At 48.6% G+C, this 18,878-nt stretch overlaps 1 protein-coding gene across 1 annotated transcript; it reads left to right on the top strand.

The window, feature by feature from the left end:
• Nucleotides 1-10,213: 10,213 nt before the first annotated feature.
• SLC10A4 (solute carrier family 10 member 4) lies at nt 10,214-18,594 on the top strand. Its single transcript, XM_045571476.1, has 4 exons — nt 10,214-10,278; nt 12,168-13,238; nt 14,011-14,221; nt 17,666-18,594. The coding sequence occupies exons 1-4, from the start codon at nt 10,214-10,216 to the stop codon at nt 18,176-18,178; spliced, it is 1,860 nt and encodes a 619-aa protein (XP_045427432.1). The 3' UTR covers nt 18,179-18,594.
• Nucleotides 18,595-18,878: the final 284 nt, after the last annotated feature.

Below are 18,878 nucleotides of genomic sequence, written 5' to 3'. Positions count from 1 at the left end.
TTTCAAGGGATATTTATTGCGTGTATCTCAGCAGTTTTGGTGTTTTGTAACTGGAGGATTCTTCAGAATAGCTAGTCCACAGTACTGCTTGGAGCGATCCATCTTGTGAAGTCCTGTTAATTTTAACGGCTCGTCTTTTAAGGAAAGCTCTCCACGCTTCCAAGGGAGGAGTCAGCCCTGCTTCCTCTGAGCTCCCACGGCCTTTCTGGACACGCCGTCTCCAGGCGGTCACTCAAAGGGAAGGCAGCCCTCACTGAGAACCTGCACATCTGTCCCTGTCCCCACTTATGAACTACTTGGGGGGGCACTTTCGGGGCATCTCTTACCTCTGCATCTAGCATAGAGCTCACCACCTGGGGCACTTCACACTCACTGAATTAAAAGAAAAGTATTCAATAGCGTGCTGAGGCCATTATCCAAATTCCAAGGAATAGGAGAAAGTCCATGTTCACATATTTAATGTAAGCATGTATTGGTCCATCCCTGGTTGAAGGCAACTGATATTTCTCCCCTCTCTCTCTCTCTCTTCAATAAAAAATAAAAAATAAAAAATAATTTTTTTTAAAGAACTAGGACAAAGGGCAACAAAAAAGCCAAGTGGAAAGACCTCAGAAATCGCATGGACCACCTTTGATCATCAGTCCAGGGTCAGATTTGCCCAGAATTGGCCTGGAAAGTTGCACTTTCTTTAACTTGGCAAGAAACCTTCATGACTGTGGAGGAAGAAGGTGGCTTAAAATGGCATTTTTTGTCCTGGAATGTGAACTTCTTACCTGGCAAGGAATAGACTGCTCCTCCAGTTCCGAAAGTGCTGTACTCTCTGTGGCCCGGTGACCGCTGCCTTCCCCTTCGCCGCTGCAGGGAGCCAGGGCACGGAGTCAGTGAGGGCTGGCCTGCACGCGGAGCGAGTGTTCTCTGGAAGCCGCTTGACTCTGTCTACCACACGTGCACGTAGCTTCCAGCAGTGGCCCTGCAGCTATCATGTGCACAGGGGTTGGTAAAAATGCTGATCCTCCCTCCGAGGTTCTGGGTCAGTGGATTCGATGCTGCATCCAGGTATCTGCTTTTAATCTAACCTCACAGTGATTCTGATAATGGGGATTGGTAGAACTCTCTTTTACAGAATAAAGTAATAATAATAATCCTATCTAATAAAGAGGGAATATGCTAATTGATCCTCATGTTGTTGCAAAGATAGCAGTACCCACAGCCAATAAGGAAGAAATATGCTAATTGACTGCCTGCCCTCAAAGATGGCGGTGCCCACAGCCACAAGATGGCGGCACCCAGCTGCCCAGGGCCACCGGAGGCTCAGGTAACCAGGGCTGGCTGAGGCTTACGCTGCCACCAGCAGTGGCAGCAGCAGAGGTGTGATGGGGCATCACCTTCCCCTAACTGCTGGGTTGCCTCCCACCCTGATGGCTCCCGGACTGTGAGAGAGAGCAAGCTGGGCTGAGGGAACCCCCCTCGTGCACTGGGTCTCTAGTAGTAATAATAATAGTTAACATCTATTAAGTATTGGCTATGAGCTAGGGATTGTGCTAATACTTTATGTGTGTTATCTTAATTCTCACCAGCTAATCAGGCACTATCCTATCTAATAAAAGAGTAATATGCAGATTGACCATCACTCCAACACACAAGATGGCTGCCCCATGTGGACACAAGATGGCCACTCCAAGATGGCCACAGGGGAGGGCAGTTGGAAGGCACCAGGCCTGCAAGAGAGGGCCATTGGGAGGGACCAGGTCTGCAAGGGAGGGCAGGTGGGGGCAATCAACCCTGCAGGGGAGGGCAGTTAGGGGTGACCAGGCTGGTAGAGGGGGGAAGTTGGGGGCAAACAGGCTGGCAGGGAAGCAGTGAGGGGATGATCAGTCTGGTAGGCAGAAGCCGTTAGGGGCAATCAGGAAGGCAGGCAGATGAGCAGTTGGGAGCCAGCAGTCCTGGATTGTGAGGGATATCTAATGGCCCTCGAGGGGTCTCAGATTGGAGAGGGTGCAGGCTGGGCTGAGGAACAACCTCCCTCTTGCCGGGCACAAATTTCATGCACCGGACTTCTAGTTATTACATGAAGAAACAGACTGAGCTTTAATTTATAATTGGTGAATCTTGGACTTAAATCTAAAGGTCTTTGACTTCAAAACCCATATTCTTTCATTGGACTAGGAATATTTTTTAAAATCTTAAATTATATGTAGGATTCCCAGGGTGGTCCTCAAAGCATGCATCTCCTGGGGACTTGTCACAAGTGTAGAATCTCAGGCCCTGCCCCAGACTCTGTGAAACAGAATTTGAATTCTAACAAGATCCCCAGGTGATGTTCATGCTCTCTAAGGTCTGAGAAGCACTGTTCTAATATATTTTACTTATTCATTTCTACGCCATGCCAAAATAAAGAACAGATGCCTATTACGCGTATCATGAAAATACCTTATATCTTGAGCAATGTGATTCAGATTGGTTTCTGTGCTTTCATTAATCCATTTAACCAGACTTAGCTGTACTAATTTTATTACTTCTCATCCAGGCTATTACAATTATTTTCTATTTGATTTATCTGCCCCCAGTCTCTTCTATCTTCTATCCATTTTTGCAAAAAATAAAATAAAATAAATTTTAAGCAGTGAAACACCTTATTGAAACAAAATGTTGGGGAAAGATCTACAATAATAAGATGAAAGTACAGCTGCTCTAGTTGAGGCCGCCAAGACACAGGCCCTGATTCCCCAGCCTGAACCCCAGGGGTCTGTGCAGTGCTGGTGACCACCCTTGCTCTAGCAGTTCTCAAACACGGCATCACAGCTTTCAGGACCAGTTCCAGGGGCCCACCGCAAATAGCTGAGTAACGATTGAGCACCAAGGGTTATGATAAATTTTATTTGAAATAACTTGGAGTGGATCCAAGTCTTGCCCATATTTGCATTTCATATGCTTTCTTTAAAAAAAAAATCTTTATCGATTTCAGAAAGACAGGGAGAGATAGAAACATCAATGCTGAGAGAGAATCATTGATTGGCTACCTCCTACACGCTCTCATAGGGGGATCAAGCCTGCAACCACAACCAGAGCATGTGCCGACCAGGAATTGAACTTGATCTCCTGGCTCACAGGTCAATGCTCAAACACTGAGCCATGCCGGCCAGGTGCAAGATGCTTTCTTGAGAATGGAAGTCCCCATATCAGTTACACATGGAAAGTGGGAAGAGGTCCACATGGATGTCACAGTGGGAAAAGGCTGAGCGTCCTGGATCTGGGCTGGCCTCGACGTTGCTTCCAGAGAGAATTTTCTGAAAAATATCCCCCTCTTTGCTTATAAACTCGGCGCTTCACAGCCTACAGAGTTAAGACCTATCTGCTTGCTTCTGCTTATCTCTCTCAGCTCTTATCATTCCTCCCTCCCCGCTCCAGGACTCCAGTCCCCTTGTACTTGAACTCAGCAGACAGCCCGTGACTCTGTCTGCAGAGGTGGGATTCTCCGCCTGCAAGTAGGAAAAGGAACAGAAAAGTGGGTTCTTGGCCTTCAGTGCCCTCCTCCAGGCCTGCTGGGTAGGACAGCTAGTGAGTTTTCCCTTCCTTCCTTTTTTTTTTCTTCTTCTTTTTTAAGTTAGGTTGGGTTTATTATACAGTGTTCTATACATCTGGAACTATGACTACTATAAATATTCAAACTAGAACACCTAAGTGGCAATTCCGATTGCAATTCCTTTCTTAATGGAGCAAACCAAAGAACCGTTAGGGTTTTTAGATTCCCTTTTTCTCTCGTTGCTTGAGGTGACACGGGAAACCGGCCTTTGGGGAAAAATAAAATGCAGTGTGCTCCTCGGGGCTCTAACTTAACAGAGGTTTTCAAGTTCTAGCTTTTCCATAGAATAAGAATTATTTAGAGTGATTCCCTAAAGAGGCAGCAGTGCTTTGTCACGCAATCACTTCCCATCTGCATGAGATACATATCAGATGTTTCCCTCTTCCCGCCAAGCACAGCCGCACACAGACCAGGCTGTTTAAGGGTAATCCATTAGTTTGGAAATAGAAAGTGACAGGAGGGAATTGATCTATTTCAATTGGCTCTCGCCAGAGATAGCTTTTCTTTCTTTGCCCCATGGCCCCTTTCAATTTAGTGCATGTGTGTTTTCCAGAAAAATCCTTATCTTTTTCTTTTCCCAACTCAATTGTTGGGGAGCAAATTTTAGACTATTTTAAATCCCAAATGTAGACCTCTGCTTTCCTGTCATAACTAAATAGAGAAATTAGGCAACCCTGATATCTCTCACAGTGCTCTCATCTCAGCTTGATGCCCGGCCTTCTTTATTCCCTGCTTTCTCCTCCCCCACAGAGATTTTAATTTTGTTAAAACGTTTTCACTGCGGCTGTGACTCAAGAGGCTCGGCTAGCCGCAGAAACACAATGTCACTTAATATTCCGCCCCAGAGCCCAGCCAGCCTCACAGCAGGTCATTGGGAGCAGAGCTGTTGAGACTGCTTTATGACAATAATTGGCAACAACGCCCTGATGCTGAAACAGACAGTGTAAAAAAAAACAAAACCAAAGAACCACCAATGTGGTCTGGGCAATAATAACACTTTCAATACCAGAATACAGATCGGAGCCAGTTTAACAGAAGTGGATGTGGTCAGCAGATGATGATATAACACTAAAGGCACAGTCTTGCTTCCCGCTGTGTTGGTTGGGGTAAGACACATCCATTCATCGATCCATCAGACCACTCATTCAGCTGTACTCAACGTGGACCTATTTCAAGGTGGGGACCATGTAAAAGCAATGCTTAGGACACAAAACAGCATTAGCAGAACTCCTGTTAGCCACAGGCCTGTAGTTCGTGGAGAAGGCAGACTTTAAAACAATATTTATAAGTATGGCTGAGAACCATAATGGAAACCAAAGAAGACAGTACAAACTCTAACAGGGAAACCAGAGGGAGCTATAAGTGAGATTTGAAGTAAAAAATTAAGGGATTGCCGAAACTGGTTTGGCTCAGTGGATAGAGCGTCAGTCTGCAGACTGAAAGGTCCCAGGTTCAATTCCGGTCAAGGGCATGTACCTTGGTTGCGGGCACATCCTCAGTAGGGGGTGTGCAGGAGGAAGCTGGTCAATGTTTCTAGCTCTCTAGCTCTCTCCATTCCTCTCTGTGAAAAATCAATAAAATATTTTTAAAAATTAAGGGATGAATTGGATATTTCCTGATGAAGGAAAGGGGTGGATGTATTTCCAGCCAAAGAAACACATATATGTAAAGCAAGAGACTGATGATAGCGGTGCCATTAACTAAGGCAAAGAAGAGGAGATACCAGTTTGCAATCGAGAGAATGAATTCTGCTTTATGTCACGTTTGTAGTGGCGGTGGATTTGGGTCTCAGATTTGGGGCTAGAAATAGAGATTTGGGAGCCAGTGCCTACAGGTCAGAGCTAAAGGCAGGTGAGTTAATGAAATCACTTAAGAAGGTTCTGAGTGACCAGGTAAACTGAGCTGGGTAGGGCAGTTAGTTAGAGTGCTGTCCGGATGCACCAAGGTTTCAGGTTTGATCCCTGGTCAGGCCCATACAAGCATCAACCAATGAATACATAAATAAGCGAAACAATGAAGCAATTTTTCTCTCTCCCTCCCTCTCTCTAAAATCAATAAATGTTTAAATAATTTTAAAAATAATACTTCCACTGAAACTGGTTTGGCTCAGTGGATAAAGCATTGGCCTGCGGACTGAAAGGTCCCAGGTTCAATTCTGGTCAAGGGCTTGTACCCTGGTTGCGGGCACATCCCCAGCGGGGTGTGCAGGAGGCAGCTGGTCGATGTTTCTCTCTCATCGATGTTTCTAGCTCTCTATCTCTCTTCCTTCTTCTCTGTGAAAAATCAATAAAATATATTTTAAAAAATAACACTTTCTAAATTCAAAAATGTTAACAATGCTTTTTCTACTTTGTATGGAGTGATGGAAATTTTTTATTTAAAAAGAATCCAAACCAGCCGGGACCGGTTTGGCTCAGTGGATAGAGCGTTGGCCTGCAGACTGAAAGGTCTCGGGTTCGATTCTAGTCAAGGGCATGTACCTTGGTTGCGGGCACATCCCCAGTAGGGGGTGTGCAAGAGGCAGCTGATCGATGATTCTCTCTCATCGATGTTTCTGGCTCTCTATCCCTCTCTCTTCCTCTCTGTGAAAAATCAATAAAATATATTTAAAAAAAAACAAAAAAAACAAACGAATCCAAACCAATTAGTGGACTTTATTTTAATAAAACTTTTTTTTTTCATCTCACTTTGGCTACTTATTGTCTGGTTACAAGGCAATTTTTCAGTTGAAAGCCTAGAAAAATATCACTGAAGATTGTTTTCACGTTTAGATAAAATAAATTCTTAGTATAATATCCTGCTAGAGCTTTGTGGATATTGTTTTTTTTTTTTCTTTTCTTTTCAGTTTATCAGATAACAAATGCCTCCTGATTCCAGCCTTTGTATGCCTCCCAAAGATCCCTATGTGAAGTCCCCAGGAAACCTTCCATGCATCAAAAACTCATTGACATATTAGAAATTCACAGACTTCTCAGGTTAGGTGGCAGTGATTAGAAAACTTAAAAATAGTCAGAAACAATGATGAACCTGTTTAAAAGCAGGTTAGCAGAGAGCCCAGCCAGTGTGCTCAGTGGTTGAGCATCAACCTATGAACCAAGAGGTCATGGTTCTGGTCACGGTTCTATTCCCAGTCAGGGCCCAGGTTGCCACTCAATCCCTAGTAGGGGGTGTGCAGGAGGCAGCTGATCAGTAATTCTCTCTCATCATTGATGTTCCTCTCTCTCTCTCTCTCTCTCTCTCTCTCTCCCTTCCTCTCTGAAATTGATACAAATGTTTAAAAAAACACCAAAAAACACTGCTTGATTTAAAAAAAAAAAAAAAAGATTAGCAGAGAAAAGATAAAAGAATCTTTCCATGTAAAGCACATACGTATTGCTAGATTGTTGTGGGGCTATAGGCTCCTCTGGTACAGGGTTTTGAAGTAACAGGAAGAGGAGGACGTGGATTCCATCAGATTTTAACCGATGCCTTCTGGTAGGGATGGCACAGCGGAGTGACTGATTGGAGAGCAGCTGAGCTGGTCTGTTTGCAAAGATGACTGCGTCTGACAGCTGGCGTGGGATCAGCCAGCAGGAGCGGCTGGGAAAGGCAGGCTGGACACGGGAATCACAGCCTCAGAGAACACGGTTTGGAAGTTACCAGCTACACACCAACCTTGAGATCCCAAGATCATTTCTGCAGGGAACTGGGTTCGCTTTAGGCACTCTCTGTGCTCAGTAGCGGTCAGCTCACTTCCAGGCATGGGAAGCTGGCCCTGCCCTGATGATAGATTAACCCGCTAACAGCTGCTCCGCTTGTGCAACCACTTAATGCAGCTCCTTCTTCCCCTGGCCACAGGGCTTGGGGTCTCGACCCACGAATAGGAGTTACCCTGATACCAGCAAAACAACAATAGCCTTTGACTCCCAATCACTGCCCGTAAATTACTCAATAATTAATCCTCAATTTCCCCCACACGTTGAAAATAGTCTTTATTATTCGGGGACTCCTTTGGTTGCAACTTAAACCAGCCTGGTTAAAGGGGAGGGGAATCAGCTCACAGAACCAGGAAGGACTTGGTGAGCCTGCGTTTTCTCTCTTCCCCTCCCACCTGCTTTAGTGAGGACTTTATTTCTGGCTTTATTCTTTCAGGTTGGGTGATTTCATAAAATGGAACCACAGTATCAGTTTCTGGGCTCTCATAACACACACACACACACACACACACACACACACACACAAGGGCCCTCAGTGGCCTGGGTTGGATCGCTCTCTGCTCAGTTACTGAGCTGAGAACGTTGGTTCTTAGAGTCACATCTCGGCACAGTTTAACCTTCATAAATTCAACCGTGAGCGTTAAATCAGAGCACGGCTAGAGGCAGACCATGGGTCTGGGCGATGCCGGCCTGAGCTGGGTTCGCCGGAGGGCAGTGTGAGCCCAGAGCGGTGATTGCCGTTCCTGAGGCCCAGCTAGGCCCCCAGAGCTTGTCGTGGCCTGAGAATCCGCAGCCACGGCCCTGGGAGTCATTTCGGAGAGCACGGCCCCTGCATGCGAGCTGGCCGCTGCGTCCGGCACTCCGCTGCAGGAGAACTGCCGGCCCAGCGGGCTCGGCTCAGTGGATAGAGCATCTGCCTATGGGCTGAAGAAGAAGCTGCCATTTCTCTCCAAATGGGAGGTTGGAGGGGCGGGACGATGTTGTCGAGCCTTCGTGAAAAAACATAACTATACTTTGGTGGCTGATGAAGGATTTTCAAGGATATTTTACCTGTATGTGAATTTCCCCTCACAAGCTGGCATTAAATTCTACCGCCGGCCTAGGAGTGCTTGGAATCCTATGGCGATGGGTCTGGGGGGTCAGCCCTCCATCGGTCACTGACAACTCAGAAGCAGGTCCCTTAGGTGGGGAGTGGCATCCCTTTGGAGCAAGTCAACTGAGACACACACACACACACACACACACACACCCCGCATGGGAGTGGCTGCAGGGACCTGAGGTATTTCGCGTGAGGCTGGAGTGCTTACCAACGTGTTCCTCCATGGGACACCTTGGTGTCCTCTCCCCTCCTGCTGTCCTCCCCGTGGCTCGCTTCCTGGCTTCCTAGAGCCAAGGCCACTCAGTTAGTGTCCAGGTTACACCCTGCCTTCCCAAACGACGGCTGCTGTAGCGATTGTGCATATCAGCATCTTCCTAAGCTCACAAGCAGCTGTGATTCCGCCATAAACACACTAGGACCTTGGCTCTCTCTGCACCCGGAACCAGGCCAAGTTCAGCAGCATCCTACTCACCAGTCCTGGGACTCATCCCCTGCAAGCTGTGAGCTCCTCTCTCCCAGCTGGGATTCTGTGTTTTTTAACTTCCGGGAGATCTTAAGTCCTGGAGGCCACTGCTCATTGCCTTTCTCCAGGTAAGGCAGCCAGGTGAAATATTTGGGACATTTATCTACTAAAAACCTTATTTACTGTTGATCTGAAATTCAAATTTCACTGGGAAGGGAGTGGGAGGGAGGGCTAGAAACATCAATGATGAGAAAGAATCCCCCACCGGCTGCCTCCTGCACGCCCCCTACTGAGGATCAAGCCTGACCTTGGCCTTCTGGTTCATGGGTCAACGCTCAACCACTGAGCCACACCAACCGGGCTGTACTTTGCTTTTAATATTTTCTTCGATGCCGTTTGTACTACAGTGTAAAAATTTTTATGTAACCACATCTACTGAGCTTCCCAGTAGGATTCCTCCTGCTACTTTTGTGCTTAGGAAGATTTTTCCTATCCAAAGATGAGGTAAATACTAGCCAATATTTTGTTGCATCCTCATGATTATAATGAACTCTTTCATCTACCTGCAATTTGATTTGGTATACGGTGTGCGACAAGGCTCTACATCACATGTGTCAAACACAAGGCCCGCGGGCCAAATCCGTCCCGCCAGGCCTTGCAATGTGGCCCGCACCGCGCTGTCATCACTGCACTCCGCTGCGTTTCCATCACAGTGACAGTTTATGACTGTTCAGTAAACCATTTGGCCCGCGATTTAGGCTGGATTTTAGATTTTGGCCCCTTCTCTGATTGAGTTCGACACCCCTACTCTACATAAACTTTCCCCCAAATAGCGTTATTTCCCAAGTGCTATGTTTCCATCTCTCCTGTTATGCATTCTCTGGGTGGGCCAGGGTGAATGATGGGGGACAGTTGAGGAAGCTAAGTGGCCGGAGCAGCTCACCAACATCACCACACCCGGAGCATGAGCTGTTTCCTAATCCCCAGGTTTTCTCCTAAACGGTGAAGGAGAGCAGCAAGTAGAGGGGAGGCAGGGGCGTCTGCTTTCTTCACTTTCACAGTGGCCACGTCAGTAGGAGAGAAAACAGGCCTGCCGTCCCCCAGAAGCCCTCGGGGCTGCCTGTGAGGTGCTCCTGCTGATTCACAAACCACGTCTGACCCTTTCTGCTTCTGACGTCTCACCCCTGGAACCAGGCGCCTCCCACATCCCTCTTCAGACCTGAGCGAGGCTAGCTGGTCTGCCTGTAATTACTGCTAGTTTAATTGGATTGCGGATTTTAATATCATCAGCACGGGGAGGGGACGAGAGGAGCGGTGCCTGCAGCGCTGGGCTCTGCTCGCCCTCTCCGTCGGTGCTCGGTTTATCTCACCCGATGGCTGGGCAGCGCCTCCGCCTTATCGCGTCTGTTTCTGCGCACGTCTCCCTGGACCAACTCGCGTAGGAAAGCAGCCTGGGTCGTGTTCGTATGTCTCACTGTATACCTGGATATGTTTCTTTTGCTTTCCTAAGTCTAAATGAAAACTTGTTTTGGTTACTTTCTTGGGCTTAGTGTTTTGGAAAATATGAGGTATGATATTTTCCCATATGCCCGTCGAAGCACTGTCCGCTTTAGAAATTATGGTCTAACGGAGAAGATATAAATTGGTGATTAAGATTTTTTACAGAGAGGAAGGGATAGGGATAGAGAGCCAGAAACATCAACGAGAGAGTAACATCAGTCACCTGCCTCTGCCCTGACTAGTTTGACTAAGTGGATAGAGTGTTGGTCTGCGGACTGAAGGGTCCCGGGTTCGATTCCGGTCAAGGTCATGTATCTTGGTTGCGGGTACATCCCCAGTAGGGGGTGTGCAGAAGGCAGCTGATCGATGATTCGCTCTCATCGATGTTTTTCTCTATCCCTCTTTCTCTCTGGAAAAAAAAAATCAAAATGTATATTTTTAAAAAAGAATGCCACGTGTTGTGAATGTAGTCTTATTTTTCACCTTCTCTGTCATGTTCAGGAGGTTTGAGGTGGAGAAAATACAATCACATGGGCACAGTCCGCTTCTGAGAAATGGAAGCCACCCAGGCTCCCCGGGGGTCAGAAGAGGAGCAGGAACAAGTCCCCAAGAGGAAAATCTCGCTCGGGGTTTTAGCGCCTCGCAGGCTACCCCCTGGTCCTCGGCTTTCATCCTGTGGTCATTCCTGACAGCCAGCGGCCTCCCAAAGGGCCGGGTCCCCACCGCCTGCTGAGGGGCCCTTCCTTTGGAGATGGGTGCATCGGGTGGCAGCCTACGGTGCTTGTCTCCATCCCCATGAACTCAGACCTTGATTTGTGGGGGGAATAACATCTGTCTGAAGCAGAGAATCTCACCACTTTATTTCTTTTCAGTCCTTTAATCCCAATGCCAGCGTTATACTCGTCATAAATCTGTGACCACTGAAATATCCTCTCCCCGCCTGCCAATAACTCCCAAAATACGCATTTTTTTTTTTTTCTACAGAGCCTCCTCTGAGCTGCGCTCTTCTTTAAGGACACACAGCCCGTATTGCGGGTTTGGTGCATGAAGCAGAGACTTCCCTGGGCCTCAGATCCCTTGCATGTAAAAGTCAGCCTAACGGTATCTCTCCCCAGGGTCCTGCTGTGAGAATCAAAAGAATGAACGCACCTCACTCATTGGTGGGTAACAAAGAACATTATAAACTGGCGAACAAAAATAAAGACAGAGAGAAGCATGCAACAGACTGTCAAACTACAGCGGGAAGGCTGCGAGTGTTGTGGGAGTGGAGGGGGTAAGAGATCAACCCAAGGACTTGTTTGCGTGCACATGAGCATAACCAATGGATGCAAGACACTGGGGATGAGGGCATGTTGGGGGTGGGGGATAGAGGGGAAGGTCAATGGGGGATAAAAGGAGACAGCAGGAGGCAGCTGATGGATGTTTCTTATCGATGTTTCTAACTCTATCCCTCTCTCTTCCTCTCTGTAAAAAAAATAAATAATTCAAAAAAGATATTTTTAAAAGAGAGATATATGTACTACTATTTGTAATACTGTAAACAATAAAATAAAATAAAGTGATGCGTTCGCATTTGCATAAGACCTGGCGCAACACCCATCAGTAGGATTACTTCAAGTCTGAGTATTAAAACATTATTTCACTAGTAACATGTGTCTGCCAAGTAGAGCCAGACAGGGGGTGTGCTTCCCCGCAGAGAGCGCTCCTGCGGTCCGCCGCCCCCCGCTGCCAGGCCTGCAGGCTGGGCACGGCGGGGTGTGCGCGCTCAGATAAGCGGTCCTCGCTCTCTCCCGGGCGCCTGGGTCTCCAGATTCCGTTATCGCACAGGCAGCGCCCATCCGAGAGCCCGGTCCGCGGCCAGGCGCCGTCCCTCCGGCTCCTCCTTTGTCGGGTCTTTGTCCCGCCCCTGGCTGGGCTGGAACAGAACCACTCACCGGGGATTACAGGAGGGACCTGGCGGCGAGGCGGGGCCTCGGGGTGCGGGGGCGCGGCGATTGGGTTCGCCCCGGGGGCCGCGCTCCCAGTGCCCGCCCGCGGGCGGCGGCCGCCCCGGAGCCGGAGCCGGAGCCGGAGGAGCCGGAGCCCGACCCGCCGCCCCCGACGCCGCCGCGGAGACAGACGTCAGAGGCGCACGGCCGCGGCTTGCGGACGGGCAGACGGACCGACCGATCGGGGCGCGGAGAGCAGCGCGCGGCTGCTGGGAGCTGATACATCCATCCGCGGCGCGGGCAGGACCGACCGGCCCGCCGGCTCCGACGATCGCGCCATGTCCGACGGCGGCAACATCACCGGGCTCTTCGCCCCGGACAACTACACGCTGCTGCCCGGCGCGGGCACCCCGAGCCCCAGCCCCAGCCCCGGGCTCAGCCCCAGCCCCGGGCTCAGCCCCAGCCCCGGGCTCAGCCCCAGCCCCAGCCCCGGGTTCAGCCCCAGCCCCAGCCCCGGGATCAGCCTCGGGCCGGGTCCCAGCGCGGGGTTCAGCGCCGGCCCCGCTGCCGCCCCGGAGCCCACGGCGGGCGGCTTGGCGGGGAGCGCGGTGGCCGGCGCGGGCGCCTCCCCGTTCCCGCCGCCCTGGGCGCCGCTGGAGCCCGCGTTCTGGGACACGCCGCTGAGCCACGGGCTGAACGTGCTGGTGGGCGCCGCCCTGTGCGTGGCCATGCTGGGCCTGGGCTGCACGGTGGACGCGGGCCGCTTCGGCGCGCACGTGCGGCGGCCGCTGGGCGCGCTGCTGGCCGCGCTCTGCCAGTTCGGCCTCCTGCCGCTGCTCGCCTTCCTGCTGGCGCTGCTCTGCCGGCTGGACGAGGTGGCCGCCCTGGCCGTGCTCCTGTGCGGCTGCTGCCCCGGCGGCAACCTCTCCAACCTCATGTCCCTGCTGGTGGACGGCGACATGAACCTCAGGTACCCGGCTGTGCCCCTTGGGCAGCTTTCCCGTCCCTCCAGCCCGGGGTTCCAGCCCGGGGACAGAGGACGGAGAGGCGGTGGGACGGAGGCTTGGGGCGGGGAAGAGGAGGTGGAGGAAGATGTGGAAGTCGAGGCAGAGGTGTTGGGGGCAGAGGGGAGTTTGAGATCTAGACAGGGACAAGCTGAGCAGAGGGTCTTTGGGTTTCCTCCCCGTCCTCCCCGAGGGATGGGCTGTCAGCGCAGGTCTTCGTCGCTGGAGGACAAAGAGAACTGGAAGCCTGTGGCCAGGACCCTCCCCTCCCCGAAAATGCACCACCAAACAGGGCGATTGGTCCCAGGGAAGCGTAATCTCATATAGAAGACAACGTAAAGGAGTTCAGTGCAACATGTAGCATGCAGCAGCTTTCCTGTGTCTAACGCGGGGTTTTGAAGGCTTAAAAAAAGATGTTCCTCGCCCTCAAAATCACCCAGACTACCCAGACGGTAGCCAGCGTCCTAGGCTGCACAGAGCCCGGCAGCAGTGCTGAAGGCTTTTCTCTCTCCCCCCTTTCCCTCCATGTCTCAGTTGGCCTTGGACTTGCAGCTCTATGGCACGCACCTGGGAAGAAGTAGGTTCTCCCCAGGCCTCAAGCTGGGAAATAGCAGTCTCCCCGTTCCCCTTCCACCTCGACCTGGACCTCAACCTCATGTTCAAGACAGAGGGTTGCCCAGGTGCAAATGGGGCCCTTTGGCTCGCAGTCCATGCTGACTTCTGCTCCCTGTTCTGCAGCATCATCATGACCATCTCCTCCACGCTCCTGGCCCTGGCCCTGATGCCCCTGTGTCTGTGGATCTACAGCCGGGCGTGGATCAACACGCCCCTGGTGCAGCTGCTGCCCCTGGGCGCCATCACCCTGACTCTCTGCAGCACCCTCATCCCCATCGGCCTGGGCGTCTTCATCCGCTACAAATACAGCCGGGTGGCTGACTACATTGTGAAGGTGAGCTCACTCCTCTCCAAGCTTGGTAGGCTCAGAGTCCTTGGGCCTGAGCCCGGCGGAAATGCTAGGGCGTTTGGGAAAGAGGGGTGAGGAAGAAAAGGATTCCGCAGGCCTGGCATGCATACACTTTTTTTTTAAAAAAAAAGTAACTTTCACCTTTTTTGAATTTTAGAAATTATAGCTTTAAGACACAGCTCAATTAAAAACAGCACAAGAGAACTCAGTACTCCTAGGAGGAAACAGACCATTGTGGGAAATGGATGGTAGTGCATAAAATGGAAACATTTTCCATTAACCACCCGTGTGTTACAAAACAAGGAGCTGAAAGGAAATTATTTTAATAGAATTTGTACAGTACTGAAGAAATGCGTTACTAATAGAATTTGTACTGCATTTTAGAAATGTGTTACTCTGTTTTAAAGGTGGAACTCTTATTCTGAGAAACTCTGTAGACAGTTGCTTTAAAATGTTTTATTAATTTTCTAAGAATAAGTTGATATTAATAAGACCAAAAGTAATTTAAAAATTACATCATGGCAATGTAACAGAATGCACAACATGAGCTTTAAAGCACAAAATAAAATTAGGTCATGGGTAAATAATACAGACTATATTGCCATTAATAAATTTGTGTTTTTCTCCTTCCTCGTTGCAATCCTTCATGATTTCCAAAGGTAGTGAAAGCATGGGGATTTCTACTATTTTATGCAATATTTCAAAAATTGCTTTAAAAAAACAACCTGGTCCTTTTTGTAGCAGGAGAAGTTTTGTACTAGGTGACTGGAGGAAATATTTACATATTTCTAGGTTAAGCTTTCTTTGAAAACTGAAACAGTAGTAAATAAGAGTAAACAATAACAGCATTCTCATTTTAGGAGGTTGGTACCATACAAAACTAGTCATTGTAAAATGCACATGCAAATTCCTGTAGAGAGAGAAAACGAGTCTCTCTAATGTTTCAATTTAGGTTTAATAAGACATCTTTTGTGTTCTACTTATATTAATTTATTTTCTAAAGTAACCTTTTTATACAGGAGGGCTAACTTTTATTAATATGAAAAATAGAGGGTTCTTTTTAAAAAATATATTTTATTGATTTTGTACAGAGAGGAAGGGAGAGAGTTAGAAACATCGATGAGAGAGAGTCATTGATCAGCTGCCTCTTGCACACCCCCTACTGAGGATATGCCTGCAACCAAGGTACATGCCCTTGACCGGAATCGAACCCGGGACCCTTCAGTCCCCAAGACGACGCTCTATCCATTGAGCCAAACCGGTCCTGGCTAGAGGGTTCTTTTTAAAAAATATTTTTATTGATTTCAGAGAGGAAGGGAGAGAAAAATAGAAACATCAGTGATGAGAGAGAATCATTGATTGGCTGCCTCCTGCACCCCCCCTACTGGGGATCCAGCCTGTAACTCAGCACGTGCCCTTGACTGGAATTGAGTCCCGGGACCCTTCACACCAAAGTGGATAATCTATCCACTGAGCCAAACCAGCTAGGCTTCTAACAAAGCTTTTGATGTGGACACACTTTGAAACTTATATTAAGTTTTGATTTATAAGTTTGGCTTCTGCCAATTGTACATTGGTGGCATGAGTATCTCATATAATAATTATTCAGCATCTTCTAGGGTAGACTTAATCCGTCCAGATAAATTTTAACTTCTTTTTAAAAGAGTATAAAGTACTCTATATTGCAATACCACACACCCTTAAGGGGTTTTCCTTCAGACATCCAGGGAATCAGAAACAACATTTAGAAAAACCACCTCACCCCCAATCTGAAGAACTAGGAGAGGAAAATCTTTTAAAATATTTTTATTGATTTTAGATAGAGGAAGGGAAAGAAGCATCAATGAAAGAGAAACATCAATCCACTGCCTCCTGCATGCCCTTCCTGCATTTCAGGGATTCAAGCCTGAAACGGGGCATGTTCCCCTAGTGGGAATCGAACCAACGACCTCCTGATTTTTGGGAAGATGCTCAACCAACTGAGGCCACATTGGGCATAGAAGAGGCATTTTTAGGTTTCTACCTTGCTATTAATATTTACACAGTCTGTTTTACTTGAGGGCGTGAAATGTTTTACAAGAGGACAATGTTTTTATAAGTGAGTTGTTTTAAATTGAAAATCATTTACTAGCCCTAGCTGGTCTGGCTCAGTGGATAGAGCATTAGCCTGCAGACTGAATGGTCCCAGGTTCGGTTCTAGTCAAGGGCAGACGCCCAGGTTGCAGGCTTACTCCCGAGTGTACAGCAGCCAGCCAGCCAATCAATGATTCTCATCATTGATGTTTCTATCTCTCCCTCCCTCTCCCTTCTTCTCTGAAATCAATTTAAAAAAATCATTTACTATAATAACCTGGAAGCATCACTAGAGACCCACAGGTGGGAGGCTTCTCAGGAACAGATGAAAAGGGGGAATTGCGAATTTGCAATGACTACTTCACATCTAGTGTCTACGTTTCCTCCCTTACGTAATCCGAGAGTTAATAATTGTTTTGATATTGCTAACAATTCTCAGAAAGTATTTTGGAGGTGAGAAATATCACAACTTGATTTCAGACATTTTTAATAGCCTGTTACGTCATGTGTAAAAGCAGCACTAATTTCTTATGGAAAAGATGGGGTCCAGTTCAGGGAGAGGAATGGCCCTTTGTCCACTCTGTTCACAGACCGACCACACCTGTGCATTGGGCTCCCTTCTAACTGCTGTTAGTGAGAGGCACATTCACCAATTCAGCGTGTGCTCCGAACAGTAAAAACTCCAGAACAGAGTTATATGATGGAGGCCGGAAGCCTGGAGACAGTGCTGGAGTGGCCTTCCCTGGGTAACTGTTTGTAGACTTTAAAAAATATATATATTTTTTATTGATTATTTATTTATTTATTTTTTACAGAAAGGAAGGGAGAGGGATAGAGAGTTAGAAACATCCATGAGAGAGAAACATCGACCAGCTGCCTCTTGCACACCTCCTACTGGGGATGTGCCTGCAACCCAGGTACATGCCCTTGATGGGAATCGAACCTGGGACCCTTCAGTCCGTAGGCTGACGCTCTATCCACTGAGCCAAACCAGTGAAGGCTGCTTGTAGATGTTTGAAGGTGTTGGCAGGTGGAGTGGTTGCTTCTGAGGGCCTGTCCGTGACCATGGCCTGCGGTTATAGGATTGTTACTAGATCGCTAGGCATAAGAACAGGCCTCCAGACCAGGAGAGCTGGGCCACCTGGGTTTGGAGGCTCCTGCCCAGCAATCTGCCTTTCTGCAGGGGGTACTCTGTCAAGGTCGTCGTGGCCGCAAAGATCTCGGTTTTGTGTGGGAGGTCAGACTAGATGCGCCTTTTCTTCCGAGTGCCTGGGAGTCCCTTGCCTGAATTCCCCTCCAACTGTCTTTTGTTTGTTTGTTTGTTTGACAGCTTGTTTATCCATTTTCTATCCCCAGGTTTCCCTGTGGTCTCTGCTCGTGACACTGGTGGTCCTTTTCATCATGACCGGCACTATGTTAGGACCCGAACTGCTGGCGAGCATTCCTGCCGCCGTTTACATGATCGCGATTTTCATGCCTCTGGCGGGCTACGCCTCGGGCTACGGCCTCGCCACGCTCTTCCGTCTCCCCCCCAACTGCAAGAGGACCGTCTGCCTGGAGACGGGCAGCCAGAACGTGCAGCTCTGCACCGCCATTCTCAAGCTGGCCTTCCCCCCGCACCTCATCGGGAGCATGTACATGTTCCCGCTGCTCTACGCCCTCTTCCAGTCTGCAGAGGCGGGGGTGTTCGTGCTGATCTATAAGATGTACGGACGTGAACTACTGCACAAGCAAGATCCTCTCGATGAGGACGAAGACACGGACATTTCTTACAAGAAGCTGAAGGAAGAGGAGATGGTGGACACCACCTACGGCTCCGTGAACGCGGAGAGCTTGATGATGGTGGAGACCACCCAGACTGTTCTCTGAGCATGGAGACGCAAGGAGCGTCTTGTCTTGCTGACGTTTTCCTGCCTATTTATCGTCTGTGGTAGTGTGTATGGTTTACCTGAAGGGTAGCAGCCATTGCTTCACAATATCATACTTGTAACCGTTTTGAACTTCCCGAGGTAAGGCCGCCTGGGTGTCCTCACAGGCGTTCTCACCAGCTCCCAGTCGGTGTGGCATTACCACTCGCACCTGGGACGGCACACGCACGTGAAGCCCGCACAGGTGAAGGGTATGCTCCTCGGTCTCCACCGTTAGCCAATTGCTACGACTGTTTCTAAGACGTACACGCTCAGAAAAAAAGGGGGTTTGGGAAATGTAGAATTTTGGTGCACTATCTTATAGGAGTAAAAACAAGCTATATTTGTAAAGCATCATGGAGTTTAATGTGATTGTAAGAAAAGGAAGTGTGCTATAGCTTAACTTATGAACACTTGACAATATTGAAATCTGACCCCTATTTAGAAAAATCCCCAAACAGGTCAATTAAACAATGACTAGTAGTATTTCAGTGTCCAACCTGTTTCCAATCAGAACAAAAACAAAAAACGAACGTGAATGTATTTGATTTCTTGATCTAATATCGCTTGGTGATGAACAGACAACATTTTTCTGGTGGACAGAGAGCATTTTTTTTCAACTCCAGGGGACTGACTTGGCCTAATGCATTTACGTTCACACC

This window comes from Pipistrellus kuhlii, unplaced genomic scaffold (genome assembly GCF_014108245.1).
Source record: "Pipistrellus kuhlii isolate mPipKuh1 unplaced genomic scaffold, mPipKuh1.p scaffold_m20_p_1, whole genome shotgun sequence".
NCBI classification, from domain to species: Eukaryota; Metazoa; Chordata; class Mammalia; order Chiroptera; family Vespertilionidae; genus Pipistrellus; species Pipistrellus kuhlii.
The sequence above is the reverse complement of the archived record's forward strand: the minus strand, read 5'-3'. Positions and strand labels throughout refer to the sequence as shown.